A 25,452-nucleotide genomic window follows, 5' to 3' on the forward strand; every position below is an offset into this window, starting at 1 on the left:
AAGCAGTTGTAGCTTCCTGGTCTGCAGGATCCAAGCCTCCCTGGATTTAACCTTTGTTTCCTGCCTTTGTCAGCACTGGGCCTGGTCATTAAGAAAAAGAACAAATCCTAACATATCAACAGTAGTGAAATGTGCCCAGGGTAAAGAGATCTGTACCCTGTGACTCTTTAGGCTCTGTAATCCTAAACAGAGTGTTTGTCTTCTCTACTGCCACCTGAGCAAAAAAAAGGTCAGTGGGGGAGCTCTGTAATGCAGAGCATTTTCCAAAATGCCCAAGGCGTCACCATCCTGGCTCAGTGGTTCCCAGCAGTGGATATTTATTATGAACACTGCCTCTTTGTCATTGCTCATCTGAAAACAGGACCAGGAGCTCTGGGCCATGAGGCCAAGCAGTAGGGACCAGCCAAATCAGCAACGTATGGACTGTGACCCTCAGGCATAATCATAATTTAGAACAGGTTTATATTTGTTCAGCCTGCAGTGTTGCAATGAGGAGGGGACTGTGCTGCAGCATTTATGCTGCTCATGCCAAGTGGGTGTGATAGAGGTGCAAAGCACCTTGGGTCCCACTGGAGGAGTGGGACAGGAGCAGGACAGAGACAGGACAGGCAGCTCTGTAGTTTCCCCTGGAAATCCCCCACAAGTAACGGCTGGACACTCTCCTGCAGGGGTAGCTGGCACTGGCCAAGTGCTGCAACTAAAGCAGGATGGACCATGAGCAGAGCAGTGCTGGGGGTTGCCCAACTCCCTGAAGCCAGGCCTGCAGACTGGTCTAAAAGTCAGCAGCAAGGGGGTGTCTTCAGTGAAGCAGGAACAAGCTGCTTCAAGCACAGGGTGAAGTCAGGATGGATGTTTCGACATTTCAGTGTTTCTTGAGTTCCTATTCATTCTTCATTCTACTGCAACAGTCGCTTACAGCAATAGCAAAATATTGTCAGCTGCCTTCCTGTTGTAAAGTCAACACATGGAGCAAGGGAAGCCCAGGACAGATCCTAGAGCCAGAAGGTAGTTTTATTCATCTAATCTCTAGGTATGTAGACAGCGATCAGAACCATAGCAACTATCTGAGCCACTTGAATGAGTTAGATACAGAGATAGCAACACTTGTTATTTATACAGCACCCTTTATTGGAAAATTAAAAAATGTCAGATACCAGTTTCATTGAGTAGGTAAACTGCATTCATTTGTTGATACGGAGGTGCCATAAAACCTCTCTTTGTATCACTGGGATACAACTACACAATAGAGACTGCTGGCAACAAGTCAGTAAGACAGTTAGAAGTTCTAAAGAAGAAAAGAATAAACCAAGGGGATAAAAACATACTAAACGGATGAAGAATTGGTCTATACGCGGAGCCAAGCCAGAACTTGGCAGCTTGATAAACCAGCTAACACAGAAATAAATTAAAGTCCAAACAATAGGAACAAACCTGGAACAAATAAAATCATGAACTCAGAAATTATACCAATGGATTGCAAAGATAAAAGTGCCTGCTGAATTAATTGTGTCCCTGTAGTTTACTCTAATACTTTGCTTCTGAGAAGATACTGTATCTGAAGAAGCCATATGAAGTATACTCGTTGAACAGCACAAATGGAAATAAATATTTCTCACTTGAAATAATAAGACACAAATTCGTCTCTATGTTATTAGCTGGTATTCCTCTGAATCATCTTGAACTTCTAGTCAGACAGCAAAGTTAAAATAAATTATTTCATCATGCTGCAGAATATTTCTTAACTGTGTAATTCTTTCCTTTGCAGAATGCAGGTACCAAGCAGATTGTGGTTCTATGTGTCAGCATTTCCCCGGTGACTCTCAGCTTTTGCAGAATTTATGTTTTGACTGAAAGAATGTAATTATTTTTATACATAAAAAAATCTGTATGTGTATACGGATTCCACACAGTCCTGCTCAATGCCAAAAAAAATACACTGCATCCAAAGGAAAATGTAGACTATATCAATGAGGTCATCTCTTGAAGCTTAATAATGAGATAATAGTTGCAACTTCTAATTTCAGGCTTAATCAGTTTTATGACATCCAGCTTCACAGAGAAGAACCAGTGTGAATGTAATAGGAAAGACTTTTGCCATTTGAACATCATCACTCCTTTGGCATGCACTTGGCTGTCATCTGGGCTTGCCCAGCAGCAGTACAGCCGTCCCCAGGAGTATTCAGGAGGGGAAAGGGCACAGACCAGACCACCTCTCCCCTCATGGCTGCTGGCTCTGAGAGACCTCCCTGTGGTCATCGAACCCAGAGGCTCCCAGGTGCCACGTTAGCCAAACTGAGGTAAAATCATAGCCAAGGTAAGAAAACTTGTAGTGCTCACATTAGTGACTGAGCAGGACAAATCAGTCAGATAGCTAAAATTAAGAATATATGCCTTCTTTATTTCAAGCCTTCCAATTTAAATGTTTTCTCCTGAGAAACAAATGAGCTAACAAGACCATGGTGTTGCGTCACTGCCAGACTGTCATCCCCTGTGGCAGAGATGGATCTGAGGGCTTTAATCTCACCGTCCATCTCCCAGTGCATGAAGGCCAACTGCGGGTTTGAGGCCCAGCAAATGACAAGCCAAGTTTGATATATCAGCCAATTAGCAGCATTGGTTTTATGCAGGAATGAAGCTGAAAGTGCAAATAAGGCCAGTGACTAAACCTTTCCAGCAATTACATTTAATAAGGTACTGCATGTTATTTACAGAAAAGATAGATCACACAACTTCTACATGTAAATGCACACGGAGTGTGAAGACAAAAGCTGCACTCTTATAACATGCTAAACAAAATAAATAAACCAGAATTGCTTTGGCACAATAACTATTACATAAATAAATATTCTAGAACATAATGAATTGACACTTATTTACAGTCTACTGAAAGTGCAAACAATTGGCTGAAATTTAAGATATTTGTAAATGCGTAAGACCAGAAAATGTGTTAACCAGCCACGATTAATTCTAGCTGAAGTTTAAGATTTTAATGTCCAGGAAAATATTCTCTTGAAATCCACTTGTGCATATTGTGCTCTTTTTGAACCAGTCCTTTGCTGCCTTTCATGCTATTGATTTTGATGACCTTACTTTTAAACTGAATTTTGTAAAAACTTGATTGGTAATTTAAAAAGAAGGAAGTAAAATGTAAACACTGATTAATCTATTTATCATTCAAAATATTTTCAGTTCTGTCAGTTTTCTAAAATGGCCACGCTGCTTGTAGTAGTAGATAGTATGATTAAGATTAAGAATTTTTCTTAGAATCTGTTGTATTTAAAATGGAAATATTTTCAAGTCTTCTCTGAATGGAACTATACCTTGGACTTCTCATAAACCTACATTATTTCATCAGATCCTTACATCCATCTTCTGTTGAGGTCAACAGTAGCTGAGCAAGCTAAATGTGAGTAGTTTTGGTCCTGACCTGAAGCATAAATCATAAAATACAGATTCTTAATTAGAGAGAAGAACCCACTACCTACCTTAGAACTGTTGTATGTTTTTGTGCATTTCCCACTAACTATTCTATTTTATCTTTTGTCCTTTTTTTTAATCCATAGGAGATATCACTTACTACACTTCAAGATGAATTAACAGTTCACAACATGGCCACCCATGTACCTACAGTGCGTAAATTCTTCCTCAGCCAAAGTTCTCCAGCAGGCTGGTACATTGTGCGTTGCCTAAGACCTTAGAGCTTGTTTTTGCTTATTTCTGTAGTGGCAGTGCAGTAGCAGAGAAAGTGAAGTTCTTAACAAGTGACCTTGAGAGGATAAAAGATCATTTCTCATCATTGCTCCAATGTTTATGCTCGGCGCGGTTCCAGTCGGTGAGACATCTGTGATAAAGTTCTCTGGTTGTCAATCACATTTAATTGCCGCACGTAGCTCCGAACATCCTGATGGTTTTTATTAGTTAGGGCTGCATCAGGATCTGGTGAAAGAGAAATGATGTAGGATTGATACACATAAATGGACAAATGCCTGAACAAAATGCACAACTGCCTACAAGCTGTCACAGGAAAGACTAGGTCCTGGTGAGTTAAAAAGGAAATATTTAGAAATTGTTCTCTTTGAAGCCTTTCCTCCATATCTGACGATCTTTCTGGTTACTACCCCCACAAATTAACTTTTCTCTTGGACATCCTTGGCTACATTTACTAAAATTGATGGCCCTTAGTTACAGTTTTACACATCACCTTATCAGTCATTAGCTATAAATTATACAGATAACAAGTGCAATTTAAAGCTGCTCATTTGCTTTTGAACCAGCAACTTTCACAGATTCAACATTATGTAATTGATTGCAGCCTCTTTTCATGCAATATTCTCATTTCTAGCTCAGTATTAAATATTTTTAACAGTGTAGTGCTTGGTGGCTGCCCCATTCAAGCCTCAGAATTTACTACCTGTTTACATTACTTAACATAACCACATTATATCTACTCCAGCAGCACTTAGGGAATACTAGCAAGTTAAATTCTAAATATCTTCAGCCTCACAGGGAACAGCTTACAGTGTAATGTAACGTGTTAAGTAACTTAAATTCAACTAAAAAAATTTAACTGAGGTATCTACAATACTTTACGCACACACACACACAAAGCATGGAATTTAGATCCAGTAGATCTATATAATGACATTTTGTTATATCATGTATAATGGAAATCTGCTTCCATTTCTAAGTATGTGGAGGTCTCACCCGTGCTTAACACATCAAAAATGAATACATATAGCCAGAAAATCCTGCATTGTGGAGAAAAAAAAATCTCTCTTAATTTCTACAGTTCTATAAAACCTTCTACAGATCTTCTACAGTTAAGCTTTGACTCATATGGGCAGAATCTATTTTTTTTATAAAAATGTAGTTTTATATAATTTACTCTGTTGTTTGAAAAAGAGGAAGAAGAAGGGTGCTGTGAGTCAAAATGGATGAAGTGCTGAGGAAATGCCCATGTGACTGAGACTGACAGTACACCTTGATGGGACAAGATCCACAGAGAAGCCTGTTTGACCATACAGCTCTGTCATCTTACATGACCTCAAGCAGGTTCTGGCAATTATACTGACAAACAGGTTTTAAATTCACCGCCTTATGCAGTTATGTCATTTATAAAGGTCATGTCTCCAGACTGGTTTCATATTAAAATAGAATTTATCCAAGCAAATATCTGTGTGCTGCTGCCTGCTAGATTATTTCAACCACTTTTGAATCCAATGGCTAATTTCAACTGGCTCTAATCTGACAGATAGGTAGAGACCTCACAGACATTTAGCTCTTTCACATGCATGAAAAAGAGATAGAGGAGAAGGCATTTGTCAGAGCTTTCTGAAGGATATTTTGCCCTGTGAAAGATCACATGGAAGCATCAGTGGAAAGCAGGCTCTTCAGTTCTGGTACACACAGAATTAGTTGTAATTACTGTAGCTACTGACGATAATGCCGAGGGTACAGATGTTGTAATACACTTACTGAAAGATTGGCTTCGGCAGAATTTCACTGTCCTGACAGTGTTGGCAATCATGCGCTGGAAGGAAAAGATGGGATGCAATCAGAGAACAAGCACTGTATTTCATCATCATTTAAACGAAGCACCTAACTGTGCCTGAATGTGAAGACACATGCCAATAAAAGCAGCCATATGAATGAAAATATAATTTTTATGCTGATACTTTCATATATAGGGTGTGATTTGCATTTACACAGGCTTTAAATAAGCATGAGTATAATTTACATGCGCTCAGAGAACTCTTTCCCTTGCTTGAATGCTGTAAAAGGCCCTAAGTAAGAATGAAAATCAGCCCCTTCAATGTGCATTTCTTTAATAACATCTTAGTATATTAAAAAGCAAAAGAAATACCATGGAGTATATATACGTTAATTTAAAGATCATCAGCTCCTAACAGCAAGGCCATTTCTAGAATATATTCAGCAATTAAAGAGCTTTCACCTTTTATATAAACTTGAGTTTAAAATGCAATCCTCCTGGAGGATGACAGTGTAAATGAGCACGTGAGGGTGATTCCACTGGCAGAATGCTCAGCTCACAGGAGAGAAGGCCACTGTCAGTACTGTGGCCTACAGCCAAGTTTCATAAACAGACCTGTTATACAGTGTTACTTTGCACAAGTGTATCTAACTCAACATGAAAAGTGGATTCATTTTTGGTGGACCCTTCTACTGACAATTCACCAAAAAAAAAAGCAGAAGTCACTTCAGTCCTTCTTGGCTATTCTCCAGTGAAAAAGACATCGCTTCATTCAATTCAGTTTCAATCAATACACTTGCTGTGATAAATCAGATGTTATTTTGTGACAGTTTTTAAGGAAAGAAATTAAGGCAAATCATAAAGCAAAACATTAGTTCTAGACTGTAGAATTTTAACTGGTTTCTGTGATTAGCACCACAGAATGAATACACCCACCAGTATGGGGCAGAATTAGTTGTTCTAGTAATGTCACATAAACTGAAACTTCAGCATAGTAATAACTACTTAGCTAGATAGTTTGATTCAATCCCTGTTATAACGACAACATTTGTTTCAGTTTCTTTTGCTTAGGTTAAGGAAAAGTAGAGGAGAGAATTGCTATTCCCTATCAGACTCTAACATCTGTGTTCCGAAACAGCTACATCTTCTATCACAGCACACTCTCACCAGGCTGCTTCATACATTATGGAAATTTTTGGTGAGATTAACAAGCTAGTTAGTCATAAGCTCTCACAAAATGGCATTACATATCTCTTACTAGTGAACAGTAAAGCCTGGGGCATATGCTTCTCTAAATTCATTACAATCTTAAATGAAATCCCACTTATAATCTTAAATGAAAATGTTACAAATGAAATAAGTTTGTGAAATCTGTCATTCCAGAAATAGGAAGCACCAATGTAAGACATTCCTTACACACACACTGCATAATCTTAGACATTTCCATGTACTGTCAAACATACGAAAATGGTTCGGTTGGTAGGCATAAGAAACACTACTGATCATGTACTAAATGTTTGCGGATTACACCTTGTTTTACCAAATGAAACTAATCTAAAATATGTTCATTCCAAAACGCACTTTCCCAGAAGATCTAGGGAATCTGGATCTGCTTATGTTGTTCCTAAACTCACACATATAATTCAAGTAAGAGTAAATTTTATCCTATGGTAATTTTCATACCACTTCAAGCCATTATTACTATGCAGATTTCCTAAGGCATTTACCTTGCAAATAGTCTCATAGGTGCTTAGCATTAAGCATGTGAATAAACTCCACTGACTCCAACAGAACCTCTTAAATACTCAAGATAACTGGCCTGAGACAGAACACGCTGCATGTAAGTAACAGTGTCAGTTTTTCAGTCTAATCCAATCAAAGGTAAATCAAAACAACACAAGCATATAAACGTGATTGCTTCACACCTCTATGGCTTCATATCTGGCTCTGTTATGTGATGCTGCTATTGTGATTTATACTAGTTCAAAAAATACTCATCTACAATAGCTGTTTCAAGAAGAGATCATGAAGTTGAACTGCACCAGCCAACATGATGAAGTTTCAAGACCATCTAGCTTCAAAGGAAGCTTTGCTAAGGATGCTTCATTTCTAGGAAGATACCTAGTTTTGCTTGATGTGCTTTCTAGATGGATTGTTAAAACATACCCTAATTTTTCATACCTGTAAGTGTTTAGGTTTGAAGCCTCATCTCACACTACTCTTTGGAGCTATTATTATTTAGCTATATGTGAAAACTTAGATTTATCAAAAAAAGTGTTCTTTGGAATAATTTTACTCTTTTTTTTTCTCTTGTGGGGAATTTGTCCTCAAAAAAAGAACATTAAGAATAAATACTGTAATGCAATACTGTACTTAAAGAAAAATTATGGGTGTGTAGTGAAGGTTTTTAAAAAAGTTTTTGCTATTTTCAAATTTGTCATTATGTGGGCTCTTCTAGGCAAGGAAAATGGAAGTGGAAATGGACTTGTCTGACTTGTCCTCTGGTTAAAAGCTGAACTACCTGGCTTTCTTCAGTTGGCTGAAAGACTTCATTTAAAGGGATCCCTTTTCCTGAGGATAATGTGATTCAATCTGTGCATTTAGAAGTATCCTGGCAATGATGAAATAGAAACTAATGAGGAAGTGTGTGTTAAGGCGGAATAAATGGAGAAACTGTAGCCCAAAGACAGCATCACAAGCCGGGGGGAGATTCTGAAGCATTATATCTCTTTAAAGAGCTGTTTTTCACATTACTTTTTTTCCAAGTGCTGTTCTGCTGTCTCATAATGTCTAAGCTCCTAACAGTTCCTCTTTGTAAGGCATGAAGTGAACAGAAAAACAGGTTATGAAACAGAAGTGAAATTCCCCTTCCTGAATCTCACAGATAAATTAGATTGTCTTCTTTTGATGCAGGAAAACTAGCAACATGTACAGAAAAAAATGTTCAGATGGAAGTTTAATTGCCTGCTCCTTACAGTTTTTCTTCAAATAGAGGATCACCTCTAGTCAATGCTTGCAAAGATTAATCTTTGTTTACTCACAGTGCTAAGGAAGACCACTATCAAAAAGCCATACAAACCTAAATTTGGATCTTTCTGAAACGGAACCAACTGCATAATATAACAAGTGATGGCTACTACCAGCATGCTGTGTATACACAACAATACCCTTTCAAGTTTTACAGTCTGGAATTGTGGCAGCAGGCCAGCACATTATCTTCTAATCCATTCCAAACCCAGGTTGCTAAATATTATAAATATTCATATATGCTATTGAAAATTACTAAGGGCTTTAGTCACACACTTTCTGCATAATCTTTATGTTCCAAAAATTAAAGAATGCCTTTTTTTTTTTTTTTTGCATATGGATAAGAGTGTGAATTCCCTTTTGTTCATATCCACAAAACCTGAAAACAAATATGCACAAATTCTCTAATCCTCTTTTCGCACCTGAAGGGTGAAGAGGCTTGACAAAAAGAAACATCAGTGGTCAGCACCATGGCACTATCTTGTGCTGCCATGGCAGGTCAGCACTTTCAGAGCTTTTTCCTGACTTCTGCTCCCTCTACAGGTGTTATTCCTGAGATAACGCTGGGTAATGTCATATGGAGAAGGCGCCACAGAAAGTAATCAGGCTCTCTAAAGATTTGAGAAATGGCACTGATAAAGTTCCCAAATAACTACATCTTCCCTTTGTCTATGAATACAAAATTCTGTACTAGCAGTTCGAGTGCAACCATGCAGCTGAGGTCTGAAAAAAAGGAAATCAGTAAGTGATCAAGAGTATGAAATACTGCCCACTCCTACAGAGAGTCATGCTCAGTACTTTCCTCACGTTCCTCTCTTCTTTCCCTACCAAGACCTAATTCTAGGAAAGTGCTTGTAAATTTTTTCTAAATATACAGTTATAAAAGCAGTGTCACTTAAATGGTTTATACTGCCATGTGCTGCAGGTTGTAGGTTATCCTGTATCTGCTAAATCATACAGAGTTTACAGGAACTATTACTACTGGTGCTATTTGGGTGCTTGACCTGAGAAGAGTCATTCCAGATCACAAACTAACTGTGTTTGCAGCCTCCTGTCTTTGTATCTTCCACGTACTCGCAGCTCTCAAAATGTTCCCCACCAAAACTGCCAAACTAAAACTACAGCATTTAAAAAGCTTTACAAGTTTCGCTCCTCTGTAACAAATACATCTTCAGTTATTACATAGATGAGTTTTCTAAAGGCACACTTACAACTAACAGGTACTGCCAACTCACCAGGGAGAAGAGATGCAGGTGGTTTGGTATCATAGCATATATGCCAAACTAGAATGTACATCTGAACAACACCATGGTGGAAACAGCTTGCAACCTCTCCCCACCAGCTTCATGCAGTGTGGTAAGTAAAAGATTATCAATGCTTCTCTGGAACTATGTCTTCTTTACCACTGAAGACTACTTGAAGACTTTGTGTACTCATTGACAAGTGTATAAATAGCATTTTCCAGGCTGGATTTTAAGGCTTCATGCAATGGCATGAGTGAAGAGCACAAATACAGTGCAAATACAAAGAATAAGAGCATACCTATTTCTGACATGTTCAGTACTGTTTACCTACATCTTGTACAAACGAGTCTGTTTACAAACTTCTCTTTACCCACAGCTGTGGCTTTGCCACACGTGGTTACTCTCTTCCCTGGCTAGGTGTCCCTGTCCTCCCACTCCTCCCAGCCTCCTCCAGATAAGGCATCTGTGGGGATCAGGAGATAGTGAAGGGGAAGAAATAGCTGGCAGTCACACAGGTATCAGCAGGTAAAGCTCAGCAATGCTCTGCAGAGTGATGTCTCCCTACTACTGCCAACACCACAGTTCTGTCACTCCACCACTGAAAAGATCAATATATAGGAAAGCCTAGCAGGAAAAAATTGACTGAGTCTTTTCCTTTGTTAGCTTCAGTTGCTAAAAAAGACTAGGCTAATGTGGTTCAACACCATCTGTCTGCTTTTCCCTTCTTCTCTAGATAATTTTGTTCAATTTGAAAAAAGAACCCAGAGTTTTCAAACACAAGAAAGCTCCTACCAATTTTCTGTGAAAACAGATGGCTGTGGACAAGATAAAGATTGTGTAAGTGCCCCCCTGTCTCCTTCAGGAAAAACGCTGTAGTGCAAGTTCCTATGTTATGACAAAAGCCTATTCACACAGAATTCCCCAGCCATGAAGAAACAACACATGCCCCAGCCACGAGGAGAGATCTGAGCAGGCCTAAAGCAGCCATGAAACACAAATATTTAGGAAATCAGGCCTTGCTGTTTCTGGCACTCAGGGAGTTCCTGGCTCAGACACTGCCTGACAGCTCCTGCATGTTTTAAGATGCATCATTTAATATAAATAATAACAAAAACATCACAAACCAGAAAAGATTTAAAGGAAGCTGTTTCAGCTGAGGAGATGCCACTAGATCAAACTTCTACTTTTGGCTGCCAGTTACAGGAATAAAGTTGTCAGCAGCACATCAGCTGTCGGGATCAGAGCTCTGTGGTGAGAATGCAGACACAATGCCAGAGGCTGTTCTCAGTTTCATCACTGTGCTTACATGAGAGTCGAAGGGACCCACCTCCTCCAATGGCAAGTGGCACCACCAGTGGCAACTACCCAGATATTTTTATTCACAAACTTCAGCAAACAGGAAGGAAACAATCTTCCAAAGAACCAAGATGTTTCAGAAACGTCAGTAAGAGTGGCTCTCAGCAATACTCTAAGGAATCTCCATCTGCTTGTGACACAACATCATGCAGCAGAACAAACAGACAGAAACAATAAATGGCAAGACACAATTCCTGTGAGAAAATCGGGTTTCTACTTTTCTCCTGAAAATGGCAGCGTAACATCACAAAAACACCTTGGGCTTAGACTTTTTTAAACGAGAGGAGAACTTATCTGAGAGTTATCTGGCTGAGTGGTCTTGTCTTTACAGTTTAATATCTGGCAATTATGTGTGGATATGACAGTTTTAAGTTTAACAAAAGTAGGCGGCAGCAACTGAGGTTTAACAGTAGGCTTTTCTTCTTTGCTTGACCTGATGACACCTGCAAAAAGCTGAAAACTGCCAGGTCCACAGTAGGTTTTGAATGAATTATGTGGGTGGAATTTGAATACAGGTTGCTCTGAACAGCTTGGGTTGAGAGAGGCAGTAAAAGCACCACAGAAGCATGCAGAAGAGCTAGTGAAGAACAATAAAAATACAGAAGATATACTTGTAGTATGGCCTGGAGAAAAAGCAGAGAGAGCTTTTAGGTAGAGTACCAACCGAAGCAAGGCTTAGAATACTAAAAAAGGAGAATTTTTTCCCTTTCTGGTGAGTTGAGAAACATGAGACAAAATACTGATTCCTTAAAAATATACTGCATCAAAAATACACTAACTGATCTTCACATTCCTCTCCTAAAGAAAATGATCATAACTCAGATTACTGGTACTACATTGCTGCAGCGTAAAGTATTATTTAAAACTTTTGGGTGCTACTAGTAAACTCCTTTTTCGGGGGTAACATTCTTTCGAAGATAAGACAATGAGCAGACTAGCAGGCAGCCCTGCAGCTGCTTAGATATAGATCAGTTCAAGCTGCTATAAAATTCACTCTTGGCCTTGGGAGTGCCAAAATGTGGTACAGAGTGGTGCAGAACTTAAATGACAAGCTTGTGTTGAACTTCTGTCTATGCGGGGTGCTTACAGGAGAGCTCCTCCCTCCTGTAATGGCTTTTACACAAAATCAGGCATAAAGAGCTTGAAGCACAGAGCTCTGAGGCCAGTGGATGTACTGGTTCTTCTGGTTCAGGAGGTATAACAAGGCCAAGTGAGATGCAGATGTTGGAGCCAGACACAGAACCATGGCTTTAGCAATACAGCTGCCATCCTTTCTCGTTTGGAGGTGTTCCAACCAAGTCTGAGATCGCTTTGTGTCCCCCGAAGTATTTACTACCTATACTGTTATATCTATACCTAATTAGAACAGGCAGTCCAGAAAGAGTCCTTTTCTGCAGGTAGAAGGCTCAAGGAAGGAGATGGCAACACAGTCTGCACATGCAATTACAGAACATCATTATTGCAAAGTGAGGTCAGGCCCTTCCTCAGGCATTAGCACTGCCATTTACTTACAAAATGTCTCATCTTAGTAAAGGGGTATTTTCACCCAAGGACAGAGACTGTCCTGAAGCTACAGATTAAAATCTAAGAGAAGTCCCTTAAAGTGACAATTAATTTTCCATGAAGTTTTTTTTTTTTTTTTTTTTCTCTCTGCAGTTATCAGTGCTCAGAGGGTCAGACAAACGCCTCCACAGTGCAGTGGAAATAACTTGAGTTATGTAACTCAAGTGGAATGGAATGGTTCTGATTACTACTAAGAGAACAAGCTCATATAGGCGCCAGAGGAAATATGGCTAGCATGGATGCTGAATGGCTGAGAGGAAACAGCCTCAAGTTGTGCCAGGGGAGGTTTACACTGGATGTGAGAAAAAATTTTCTTCACTTTAAGGGTGGTTGGACATTGAATTAGGCTGCCCAGGAAAGGGGTGAAATCACCATGCCTGGAAGTGCTCATAGAGCATGTGGATGTGGCACTCAGGGACAAGGTTTACTGGGGAACCCAGTGCTACTGGGCTAACAGTTGGAGTCAGGGATCTTGGAGGTCTTTTCCAACCTTAGTGATTCTGTGATTCTACTATTTATTGCCAGAGCACTAAGTCAGGTTTGGTTTTGCTGTGCAGATGCCACAGCTGGGTTTGGCCAGCAAAGGTTCTCAGGTACAGGTATCATTAACCACATTAATGAGGAACATGGCCTTAGCAACCAAGAAAATGTCTTCTTACTGCTGAGACACTCAAGTTTCAGTTGAGACTTCTGCAATGGAAAGTTGCCTGCCTGAAGTTTTTGACAATGGTGTTTGAAATGATAACAACTTAGGTGCAGGACTTATATCAAATTTGAGCATACTCTAGCCTTTTATTGATTCCCCTTTCCAGTATGAAAGCAATCAAGCCACAGACACCTCTTTTCATCTGTCAAAGGAAAGAAGAAAATAATATGTTGTGCAAGGTCTTTCCAATGTTTCTTTCATTCTCCAAGGAGCTATGCAGAACTACCCGAGCCTGAGACAGTTCAGGCCTGTTTGAAGGAACAGCAGTTAAAATCCCAGGTTGGTCCCAAACTGGCTGTTAAGAAGTGTCTCTAACAGCTCTGCTTCCTGTCCCTGATGCTCCCTCTCCTAGGAAACATTTTGGCTGTGCATGGCTCAGTGGGCAGTTTACTCTCCACCTCTGTGAGCTTTTCCAGAAAACCAGAGGCCCCAGGCTCTGTGTACAATGCAGGCTATTTTTGCCAGGTCTTGGTCCTGCCTTTGTTTTCTCTAGCCCTGGATGTCACTGTTGAGAAGTTCACTCTTGAAGGGGTGAATAGGGAGGCCTTTTAAAGTTTTCTTTCATATATGTCATACATACCATTTTTTCGAAGTTTACTAGATTGTCAGTGAATGTCTTGTTTCCCTCATGAGTAAACGTCATGTCTGTATAGAGATAAAAGATACATAAAAGCCTATTTCTGAATCATGGCCATACAAAACAGCAGAATATTTTATCTACCCTTACAAAAATCGTAGCAGCTGTAAAAGTAAAACATTTAGGCTTTAATTTGCAGCATTTCTGAAACTAATAAAATTGAGGTATGATATTCAGATGTACAAAAGCAGTTTTTCTTGTCTCTGTGTCATGCTTTTCATAATAGAAAAAGATCATACTTCACACTGAGATTGATTTTTGCTTTTTCTTGCTGCTACTCTTATCCTTCAAATATCTGACAAATAGCTTTCAAGTTAATAATTCTGGTAACATCCAAGCATACCTTTTATAAGCAGCGGCATGAAAGGAATTATTGGAGGGTCCAATTTAGCTACAGTTAGTCTGTAGGCCCTATGGTTTCTTGATGGATCCTTAGAAAAAAAGAGAAATCAAATAATTACTAATATGTATTATTATATGTATCAAGACACTATATGCATTCATTTAGACATCATGGCATTTATTAAAAACATTCTTTTTTTCCTGTGACTTTAAAAGTGTATCTGCAAATTCAGACACCTTTTATCATTCTCCCAGACTGGTTACACTGTGAGAATGCAGCCACTAAAAACAAACATTTTTTCATGCCAAACAGCGAGGTAAGATATGATTAAAAAATATTCTTCACAAAAGAAACCTCACATTTTTTCCTCCCCCTTACAGCTGCAGATCCAGTTTTGCATATCTTGTAGCATTAAAATGTATTGCCTGGAAAAATCCAGGTTGAAAAATAGAATTTCCCATATGTACTATTGGAAAACATGTGATAAAGCTTTTCTGAGTTCCCAGATTAACTTTGAGTGGTACATAAGTTCTCTCACAGTAGGTTCCTAAGAGTATAATTTATTAGTCATACATACTTGTTTTAGCAGCTCTAAAATGGGATCATAAACTTCTTAAAGTCAAACAAGGACATATAAAATGTTCTGAATCAAGGAATTCAAATCAGAAACTGAATTATCTCTGATTGTGCATAGAATAAGGGATCTATTGCTATTCACCATTAAGCTTTCAAACTCTGCATAGATCTTCTTGAACTTGCTTGGGAGTTTCTGTTAATAAAAACAAAAATAGCAAACCTTAATTAAATCCGATCAGTGTGGTAATTTTACTGTAAATGCTAGTTCTTTCTACAACGCCCTAAGTCAGGAGAGTGCTCTTTTTTTGCCAGATATTTCTAACAATGTGCTAATCTAAAATACAACGTTTCCTAGCAACCAGATTAAAAATAGAGACGGGACCAGCCATGAAACCTGGATCCTGATTTAAACCCCGACTTGAATTTAGTCCTTTGGGATGTTTAGATTCAGATTTTTGTTTGGCTCACACTGCAATCACTGAATTCAGAATGTAAGTGGAAGTTCATGTGAATGCTTTCAGGACATTCTTGATTATAGCCTATCTGAAAACATAATTTAAACACAGCTTGCGTAGGGGCAGATCAGCTTAATTATTCATACCTATGATGAACTGCCCTTGCAAACATTCATATCCATGCTTGGGCATTTCCAGGAGGTTTTTTTTGCTCATGCTGATGCATTTATTGGTAAAATTCCTGACAATGCTCAGCAGCAAAGTCCTCTATCACCTTCTGGGGTACAAATTAATGAATATTTTTTCAGTCTACCATACTTACACAAATAAATAATTGTCAGTTGATCATGCAATGATCAGGATGAGATGGGCTTTACTAAGTACTTTCTTTCCCCTTCACGCATATTATGTCATGCAGATTAAATAACTTTGCCATAAAGACTATAAGGTATGTTATAAATCGGTTTCAGAGATCACTGTAATTTTTTATGTGCGATCAGAATATGTCAGGTTTTTTTAGTAAGAAATTTCTCTGTGTTTGCTGAATTTTTCAGACTACTATTAGCAGTGGATAACATTAAAAATTAATAGAGATTTTATAGTGCAGAAATTATTTTTTGCAATACCTTCTACATTTGGAGTGTGTACCCTAGCAAGCTATTTACACTGTGCCACAGCAAGGGCCTAATTTTTAATGATGTGTGTCAACAACTGTGTGCCTAGTTTGCATATGCATGCAGATTAGGTATTTGTGAAGTAAGTGGTATAATTGGACATTTGCACCTGCAAATATCTAATTTCTGCATGCAACTAATGTAAATGCATGATAATATGGAAAAAATCAGGTCTTGGTATGTTTGTCTTTAAGTATTTTCTGTATATATCTGGTGAAAAATCAAATGGCAGATTTCTTGATAAACCAACTGCTCTACAGAACCAGAGTGTGATAACATTTCCTTGATCTCAAGTTAATCCTCCACACATACAAATGATCTGTGCCCCCCCCAGCTCAGAACTGGTGCCTATTTTAGATTGCTGTATATAGTATATACATTAATTCCTTCTTCTCTAGTCCTGTACTGTTTCAGCTCTCTCAACTCCTCTTAGTAGCCACAAATGAAGGATCATTATTTTGAGAAACTGAAAATCTTTGCCTATAGCACTGATTGTATATGACACATGTACTTTTGAAAACAGGACTGGTGTACTCCTAGACATGCTAGTCTGATATCCTGTTTCAGAACACATTTTTAAAGGTGTTCAAATTTTGCTCTCAGTTGCATCAATAACCTCAGTCATGCTAATTAGTTTTAACTTCTAATCAACAAAATACATGCACATTTAAAGCTATTTTTGATACTTTTGATACCTGGTATGTTCTCAGTGGTTACAGTGTGCTGGACACTGCACCCTTTTTATACACTTACATACAAAAGAGCAAAGGCACAGAAAAAGGTGGAAGCTCTGAGAATGAAGACCGAACTGACAGTAAGCATGGAAATACATGTCAGAGAGAAAACCAGAACTGGTTAGGACAAACTCACATTTTAACAGGGCAAGGGAATCCCTGTGGAGATCAGAAAACAGTATGTATGAACAGAGGATGAATTTAAGAGAATTATCAGTGGAGTGATCTCACTGAACCACCAGTCAAGTAAAGGCACACAGAGGATGGGCTGATCCAAGAGGTTAGCTGGCTAGCTTGCTCATCCTGTTGGGCACTTCAGCTCAGCAACAGGAGCCACTGTTGTCACTCTTTTCAACTTTGTCACTCTTTTCAATGTCCATGGGTGTAGTATATTGCCTTAGTAATAAGTACTGCCAGCCTTACCTAAGACTTATGGTCAGGAGCTGTATTAGTAGATCTAGCTTTATCAATAATAAAGGCCCAATCCAGGTTTTTGCTAACTAAAAGCACAAATCCCCATCGAGCTTCCTGGAACAGGATTTTAGCCAAGACTTACCTCCCACGTTAATGAGAGACGGCTCACAGCAACATTACTCAGTCCCATAATAATAGCGAAAAAGGAATTCAGATTTTTGTATTCTTTACAGCTGAAACACAAAGGGACAGGTTTAAAGTTGTATATATCAGTCAGAGCAGTACTTATGACAACCTTAAGAGAGCTGAACTTAGGCATCTAGCTTAGAAGTGACTGAATTTAGGCAGTCCTGGCAAGCATTGCTGCAGACACCTCTTCACCAGTGTGTTAGCACTACACCACACTCTGGAGACTTTCCCTTCCCTTCCCTCCTAAAATGACTTCTCTTCTTCTACTTCACTGGATGTCAGCTTCTGCAAGAACTTCTAGTTCTTGAAGCAATTCCCCACCCAGAAACACAGTCCTGAGTTTGGGCTCAATTCAGCCCCAAGGGATACCAGAAACAGTGTAAACAACTGTTTATAACCTCATTTGCTGCAGAACTTGCTGACAGCTTCTGAACAGCTAATGAATGCTTGAAGCTCTCCTTAGGCAATCTTCATTGCATTTTATGGGGCCACTGAGTCTTTTTAAGAGGAGAAGACCAGCAGTCTAGAGATTCTCCATGCCTGTGCTCTCTCCTGCAGTATAGGATTTCTATTACTTAGAGATTCTGGGACTTCTAGTATGTTTCAGGAAAAGAACGGCCATTTGTTACCAGCATCATTAAAGAGGTCCTGGGCAAAAGGAGCTCCAAGTCACACTCCATCTCTAATGCAAATAAGGATTTTGCTATCAGTCAGGAAAAACTGGAACATGTAATTGACTAGTATGGAAGATCTAACATGCCATATGAAAGAGTAGATACAATCTGATGGGCATAGTCAACACAACTGCTCAACTGGGTCTGCATCCGTGGCTCACTCACTCAACAGGAAGGGAAGGGATTGAACAAAGCCTGTCAAAAAAACCTCACAAAACTGAGTTTCACTAGGGTTTTGCAAATAATATCTTTTCTCAACTGATGTGCCAATATCCAATTTCAGCACCTCAGTCTCTGTTTCTTCAGCTGTGAGTGGCTTTCCTTAGAGGTTGGTATTAAGTGAGACTGTTGGGGTTTAACATCTCTGTCAGTGTCATGGACAATGGATTTGAGTGCACCCTCAGCAGGTCTGCTGATGACACCAAGTTGTGTGGTGCAGTTAACACACTGGAGAGAAGGGATGCCATCCAGAGAGACTTTGACAGGCTGGAGAGGTGGGACTGTGTGAACCTCATGAAATTCAACAAGGCCAAGTGTAAAGTCCTGCACCTGAGATGGAGCAATCCCAAGAACAAACAGACTGGGTAAAGAGAGCACCCCTGGGGAGAAGTACTTGGGGGTGCTGGTGGACAAGAAGCTTACAAGAGCTGATAATATGTGCTTGCAGTCCCAAAAGCCAACCATGCCCTTGGCTGCATCAAAACCATCAGCCAACAGGTCAAGGGAGGTGACTCCCCACCCTATTCTTGCGAGACCTCACCTGCAGAGCTGTGTGCCCAGCTCTGGGACTCCAATATATGAAGGACATGGATCTGCTGGAGTGAGTGCAAAGGTGGGCCATGAAGATGATCAGAGAACAGAAGCACTTCTGCTATGAAGACAGAGTGAGAGAGCTGGCATTGTCTAGGCTGGAGAAAGCTCCAAGAGAGACCTTAGAGCACCCTCCAGTACCTAAAGGGGCCTACAAGAAAGCTGGAGAGCAACATATGACAAGGGCACAGAGGGACAGGACAAGCGGAAATGGCTTTAAACTGAAAGAGGATAGGTTTAGGAGGAAATTCTTTACTATGATGTGAGACACTGAACAGCCTGCGCAGAAAAGTTGTGGATGTCCTGTTCCTGGAACGGCTCAAGACCAGGTTGGATGGGACTTTAAGCAACTCAGTCTGGTGGAAGATGTCCCTGCCTATGGCAAGAGGGTTGAACTCAATGATCTTTCCCTTCCAACCCAAACTATTCTATGCATCTGTGATATACCAAGAAAACTTGAACAAGATTCAATCTACAACTCTCATATTTTTTTATTCATCATTGAACTTCTTAGCTCCTCTGAGGTACCCTAAGCTTCAGACAAAATTAGTACAATCATCTCCTCCCACTGTCTGACTCCATAATTGCCACATCATTCTATTCTCCATCATCCATCATCCACACCATTCTATTCTTTCTGTACCTCTATTTGACCAGACTTGGATGTATTGAGTGGGTGAGTCCTTTAGATCTTGGCCTCACTTGTGTCTGCACTGTGTGAACACTGAGCATGTGAATAAATGATCTCTCCCATATGCTGGTCTGTCTGTTGGGAGATTGCTGCCCTTTCAGATCTTCTGGCAGAGCTGCTTGTACAAATTCTCCCACACCAGATGAGCAACAGTGAGCAAGGGTAGAAAGAATAAACTGAAATGCTAAAGCTACACCAATTTAAATCTACTAGTCCAGGTCATGGAGTGCCTCATTAGTGGATCTGAGGGGAGACAAGAATGAAAAGCAGACAGGATAGGCTGTCAGTGATAACCTCTTCCCCAGGCACAAGTAAATCCATAAAGGGGTATCTGTCCACAGCCCATGACAGGATTAGGAATAAATTACGGCAGGGTAAAATAATTAGCAACACACAGCACTTAGTGCTCAAACAAAGTAGGCAGCTTCAACTGTATCTACAATATTTAATTTGAATCTATCTTCATATTAAAAAGGAAATGTTTTACTAAATACCCTGTTAAGCAATAGAATTTGACAAAGTCCCAGTTAAAATCCATCTAGATACATGATGTTCTACCCTAGATATTCTGTAAATTCTACAGGGTCTACAATAAATAGCTCGAGTCCAGATAAAGGAACCTTTGCCCTGTAAAGCACTAGAAACAGCGCTGCATGGCTCTACTGCATATAAACTACATGGAAAATGTCAAAAAGTGGATTCTCTAAAGCACCACAATCCACTCCCTCAGAACAGAGGTCCCTCTGCTTCACAAAATGGACTGTACCAGAAGAATATTCCTGTTAGATAAATAGCAAACATGCATGCACACACACACACACTCTGATCTCCAAAACAAACATGTATGTGGTTAAAATCTCTTGGTACTTGCACAAGCATATTCATCTTGGCATTTTCTCTATAAACACACACTTCAGAAATTTCTCACAGGTTCCTTGGACTTATAACATATGCATGTGTATGGAAAGAATGATTTTCAAAAACTGAATGAAAGTTTCTGAGTACACTGACACACAAGAAGACTTCTAAATAGCCTGTGGATATATCTGAAAAGAGGAAATACACACAAACTGCTTTTGCAGATGTATATAAGAGTATGCTCAAGCACATCACAGCAGGCCTTTCTTATACAATTAATATGGGAAGAACTCACAGTTGGAAATATAGTTCACTTCTCCCCTTTGTTTGAAAGTTTATTCCTACAATAGTTGGAGAAAAGAGATGAACCTGGTAACCTCGACATCCTTTTCCAGCAGATGCTAAAGTGACACTGGCTCCTGGAACTGAAAGCACATGTGCACAGCACTTGGAGCCAGCACTTGGCCCTGTGCTTGCCTGCACAGACTGGGAGCACACATCAAGGGTGCATGGGGCGGCAAACACAAAATGATGTGCCTTCTGCAATGATATCTACACCTCAAGCCACAGAACTGAAAAAAGCTTCTCAGTAACAGTTACCTTTGAAAATGAGTACGTGCAAGGCATCTCGTTACCACCAGTCATGCCTAAGATTAATAGTGCAGCACTGAGCTGTTCTCCCTGAACACTCTTCTAATGAGTCTAGTACTTCTAGGTAGGGTAAAGTTCTCATTAGGTCTCAAGGATCTTCACAGGCAAAACTTCCTCAAAGATATTGCTTCAAGGTCTGGGCTTTTTCTCCTCTCTAACTTCGGTGCACTTTGTGTTTGTTTTAGTGCATGTGTAGCAGCTGTTACCATGGCAGCACTGCACAGAGGGCAGCAGCCTGGCAAAACTTCCCAGCGCCTTTCCAGCGGCTGGAATTAAACCTGCCTTCTTGGTTTGTACAGAGGAAAATCTTGTGCTTCAGATTTCTTTGCTTTTAGGAGACAAAGAGGGCCCAGCAGAGCAGACCGCTTTTAGCTATTTATTTTTAGCATTGTAGTGATACCAGAAACATGGAAGTAAACAAGAGGTTGTCAGGCTGTTGTAAATAGCACAAGATTAAACCCATGACTCCGAGGAACTTGCAGGCTAGGGCAGTTTATTAAGCAGATATTTAACTGTAATTTTTAGGATACTTGATTTCAAGTGTTTATGGAAATTACTGTTGTGTCTTAATGACCACATTTCAACATTTTCCCATTTCATGCCTGAAATTAGGAAAGACCCTGACGTCTCTGTGGGTGCCACTGCCCTCTCCTGGGCACAGCCCGCCAGGGCGGCAGCTGCTTCCCACTCCTGCGCTGTGCAGTGAGATAATGGAATATGTGGCGTATTTTTAGAAATTAAAGAGGTAAATTCTGTCCTCTGTTCTAAATATAAAACTGATCCTGCATGCCTGCTGCCAGATTTTTACAATCTTCAGCTTTGACCAACCGTAATCCAACCACAGGGTGCAAAGTAGATCCCAGAAGGAAGTCGGTGCTTGCAGAGCAGGGTGTCCTGGAGGAAGGAGCCACACTGACCCCAGGTTTTGATGTGAACACAGACTTCAGCTATGTGCAATTACTAACTGGGAGGAGGGCAGCATGACAGCAGCAATAGTCATCTCTTCCTTTACACAACATTTAATGATGTAAAAAGTCAAAACCTTGGTTTAACTGCAAGTAACAACACCTCTGTTGGTAGAACTGCCTAAAGGCTTCTAGTTACAATGCCCAGTGCTGTAGATAAACACTACAAACCTCATCAAGCTGTTTTTCAGACAGCAATGAATGCAATAATACACCACGAGGTGAAAAGGGAGGGAGAGTATAACAAGGATAAAAATCTGTACCTATGCAGGGCATGTATATACCCCCGCTCCCTCTGAAGTCAATCACTGCCCTGCTCTTGACTTTAAGAAGTCAAGGCTGACATCTCTGGCATGCAGGTTCCAAACAGTTTAAATTTGGATAGGAGTAAAGGAAGACAGAAAGAATGCCTGCTATCCAACCTCAGACCCAGCAGTTAGTAACTGAAGAAGACATTTGTATTTCGCATCTTAAACCAAAAGTATTTGAAAAAAATCCCAGAATCACAGAATCGTTAGGGTTGGATGGCACCTCTGGAGATCATCCACTCCTACCCCACTGCCAAGGCAGGGTCACTGGACCAGTGAACAGGGAGACACCATGAACTCCCTGGGCAGCCTGTTCCAGTGCTCTGCCACCCTCAACACAAATCTATTCCTCATGCTGAGGTGAAAGTCCTTGTGTTTCAGTTTAAGGCCCTTGTTCCTCATCCTGTCACTGGGCACCACTGAAAAGGGTGTAGAACTATTCTCTTGGCACCACCCTTCAAGATATTTGAATGTATGGATGAGATCTCCTCTCACTCTACTTTTTTCTAGACTGAACATGCCCTGCTCTTGCAGGCTCTCCTCCTATGACAGATGGTCCAGACCCTGTATCATCTCTGTGGACCCTCCACTGGACCCTTTCCAATAGCTCCTTGTCTCTCTTGGGCTGAGGAGCCCAGAACTGGGCACACTATTCCAGAGGTGGCCTCAGCAGGGCTGAATAGAGGGGGAGGAACACCTCCCTTGACCTGCTGGCCACACTCTTCCCGATGCACCCAGGATCTCACTGGCCCTCCTGGCTCCCAGGGCCCACTGCCAGCCCATGGTCACCTTGCCATCTACCAACAGTCCCAGTCCCTCTCTGCAGAGATGCTCCTTAGTAGGTCAGCTCCCAACCTGTGCAGCTACTTGGGTTTGCTCTCCCCAGGTGCAGGACCCTGCACTTTGTATCATCAACAAATTTGCTACAAATCCCAAACAGAATGAAAGTAACATGAATGTCACCATTTCCATGCTACTTCTCTTTACTCTCCCCTCTTGGTTTTCCCACTTGGGAGTAATTCTGAGAACTGTTGTCCTGAGCAGCAACAGAAACTTTTCTGTTCTCAAGAAAACTGGGTTCAATTTTGTTAATATTTACTAATTCATGTACTAATATTTGCTAATGTATGGAAGGGTAAATGAAGGATTCTCCTAAGGACTTGAAATATATTTTCTCACAAATTTGATTTGTAAACATGGCCTTAAGAGTTCACAGATCAAGGAGCAATGGAAAGTAGCATAGGAAAGAAGAATATATATTAACAAGGTTCTATACAGCCCTGTAAGAAAATGGACAGAATTAGCAAATACAGAATGTTTTAACCTCTACTCTGTGTGGCTGTCTGAAAAAAGAAAATAAAAACACACTGACTATACCAAATCCCACTTCCAGCTCCCATATGATTGTATACTTACTGGGCTGCTATCTTAATGTATTTCTTCAACAGCTGAACACGCTTGCTGAGTTGAGAGCAAAGACAAATCTCAGTGACCACCCAGAACTGAATCTCATTGAATCTTCTTAAAAACAAGTCCAGATTTGCTGTGGTCTTTTTAAAATTGTGCCTTCCAAATGTGTGATAAATCAATTCCAGCTAGGAAAGAGAAAACAGTTTGGAACTTTTTTTTTTTTTTTTTTTTTTTTTTCCAGTTGCTTTTCTTGGACAGATTAAAGAGGCTAAGAATGACCAGGTAAGTATCTAGCCTGAAATTTGCTCTGCAGTTTACATTTATAGCTTCATAGATGACAAGGATTCAGGTTACAAATCCAGAGTACAATATCAGAAGCACAGTAAAAGCATAACTACAGATTTTATATAAAGAGCTTAATATGTTGAAACAAACAGAAGTAATTCAACATGTCCAGAAGAAGTCTAACTTTATTTTTCTATTTTGCCTATAAAATTAAGAATGTCTTATACTTGCAAAACTTGTAGGTGGCCTTATTGTAGAATTTTTGAAAATCAAGCTTAGAGAAGATTTTTAAATAATACACAAACTTACACTGTACAATTAAACACTTCCTAATAGATTCTAACCTGCTGATCAGATAGTTCCTCATACCTCATGCACACAGTTGAAGAGCTCCCAGTCATAAATTGTCATCTGATGTGCTAAGTCTTTGGAACTCATCAGTTCAAATGTTCCTACTGTACCAGTAGATGGTCCTTCTTGTTCTGGCAATGGTGCCTACAAACAAGAAAATATTATAAAAGCATTTTAGATGTGCTAAATCGTATGGCTTTCATTCTATAATGTTTGTAATTTTTTTCAGCATGACCACTTTCCTAATCATGTTTCTAGTAGTAAAACTGAAATTTGCAGCAAAACTGAAATTTGCTTTTAACCGCAGACACGTTACTAGGAAATGAGAAGCCCTGTGCAAAATCAGTATCCAGTATGCACAGGATGGTCAGGAAAATTCTGAAAGCTCTTGAGAGACACTGTAAAATAAACCAGGCTGTTCTCAGTGTGTTATCTTTAGCACTGTTCTAAAAATTGAATCTATAATACATATTGTGCTAACTAAAGCACGTGTGTTTGTTTAGGAGCACAGGTCTTTCCAAAAAAACTTTTATGTTTCCTTTTTCACATACACAAATAATTAGGCCACCAAGGACAAGCCAAATACTTTCACATATTCCTGATTCTAATGATGAGAATTATTATATCTAGCATGCTTCAGAAATCTGCAGTGATTGCAAGATCTTTTGATCACTTATAAAATAAACCTCATACCTTCTCTTTGACAGTACACAAACTTGATGGACAATTTCTGATTGCAAATTCCTGGCTAGGCCAATTAAAATGATGTAAACACAGTCTTATGAGAAAGAATCAAGTACAAAACATTTCTGAAAGGCACTTCCACGCCACTCAATAAATGAGATGTGATCTATGATTTGGCCCAGAGGTGAAGTATTAAACAGAGATTAAAACGTGGTTTGAGATCAAGTCGGATTTGAAGTAGTCTGTTGTACATATTAGGGTGAAGTGTTTGAACCAGCAGTGCTAAAATCACCCCGCTTGTGAACTGGAGGGCGGCACACCGGCACACCGCCCGGGAACGCGGGTCACCGGCTCTG

The 25,452-nt window shown here is 39.9% G+C and overlaps 1 protein-coding gene across 2 annotated transcripts in view; it reads right to left on the minus strand.

Moving 5' to 3' along the window:
- Nucleotides 1-2,667: 2,667 nt before the first annotated feature.
- The window catches only part of RAPGEF4 (Rap guanine nucleotide exchange factor 4), a 145,348-nt gene continuing 122,563 nt past the window's right edge, over nucleotides 2,668-25,452 (minus strand). For both annotated transcript variants that reach the window (XM_066322803.1, XM_066322802.1), the window contains 8 exons: nucleotides 24,431-24,556; nucleotides 23,783-23,961; nucleotides 17,363-17,453; nucleotides 15,086-15,136; nucleotides 14,368-14,455; nucleotides 13,968-14,032; nucleotides 5,476-5,530; nucleotides 2,668-3,936 (listed from right to left, as the gene is read on the minus strand). In XM_066322803.1, the coding sequence (XP_066178900.1) occupies nucleotides 3,809-3,936; nucleotides 5,476-5,530; nucleotides 13,968-14,032; nucleotides 14,368-14,455; nucleotides 15,086-15,136; nucleotides 17,363-17,453; nucleotides 23,783-23,961; nucleotides 24,431-24,556 (783 nt within the window). In that variant the 3' untranslated portion in view covers nucleotides 2,668-3,808. The remainder of the gene's footprint in view (nucleotides 3,937-5,475; nucleotides 5,531-13,967; nucleotides 14,033-14,367; nucleotides 14,456-15,085; nucleotides 15,137-17,362; nucleotides 17,454-23,782; nucleotides 23,962-24,430; nucleotides 24,557-25,452) is intronic.

Source organism: Sylvia atricapilla, chromosome 7 (assembly GCF_009819655.1).
Source record: "Sylvia atricapilla isolate bSylAtr1 chromosome 7, bSylAtr1.pri, whole genome shotgun sequence".
Lineage (NCBI taxonomy): Eukaryota > Metazoa > Chordata > Aves > Passeriformes > Sylviidae > Sylvia > Sylvia atricapilla.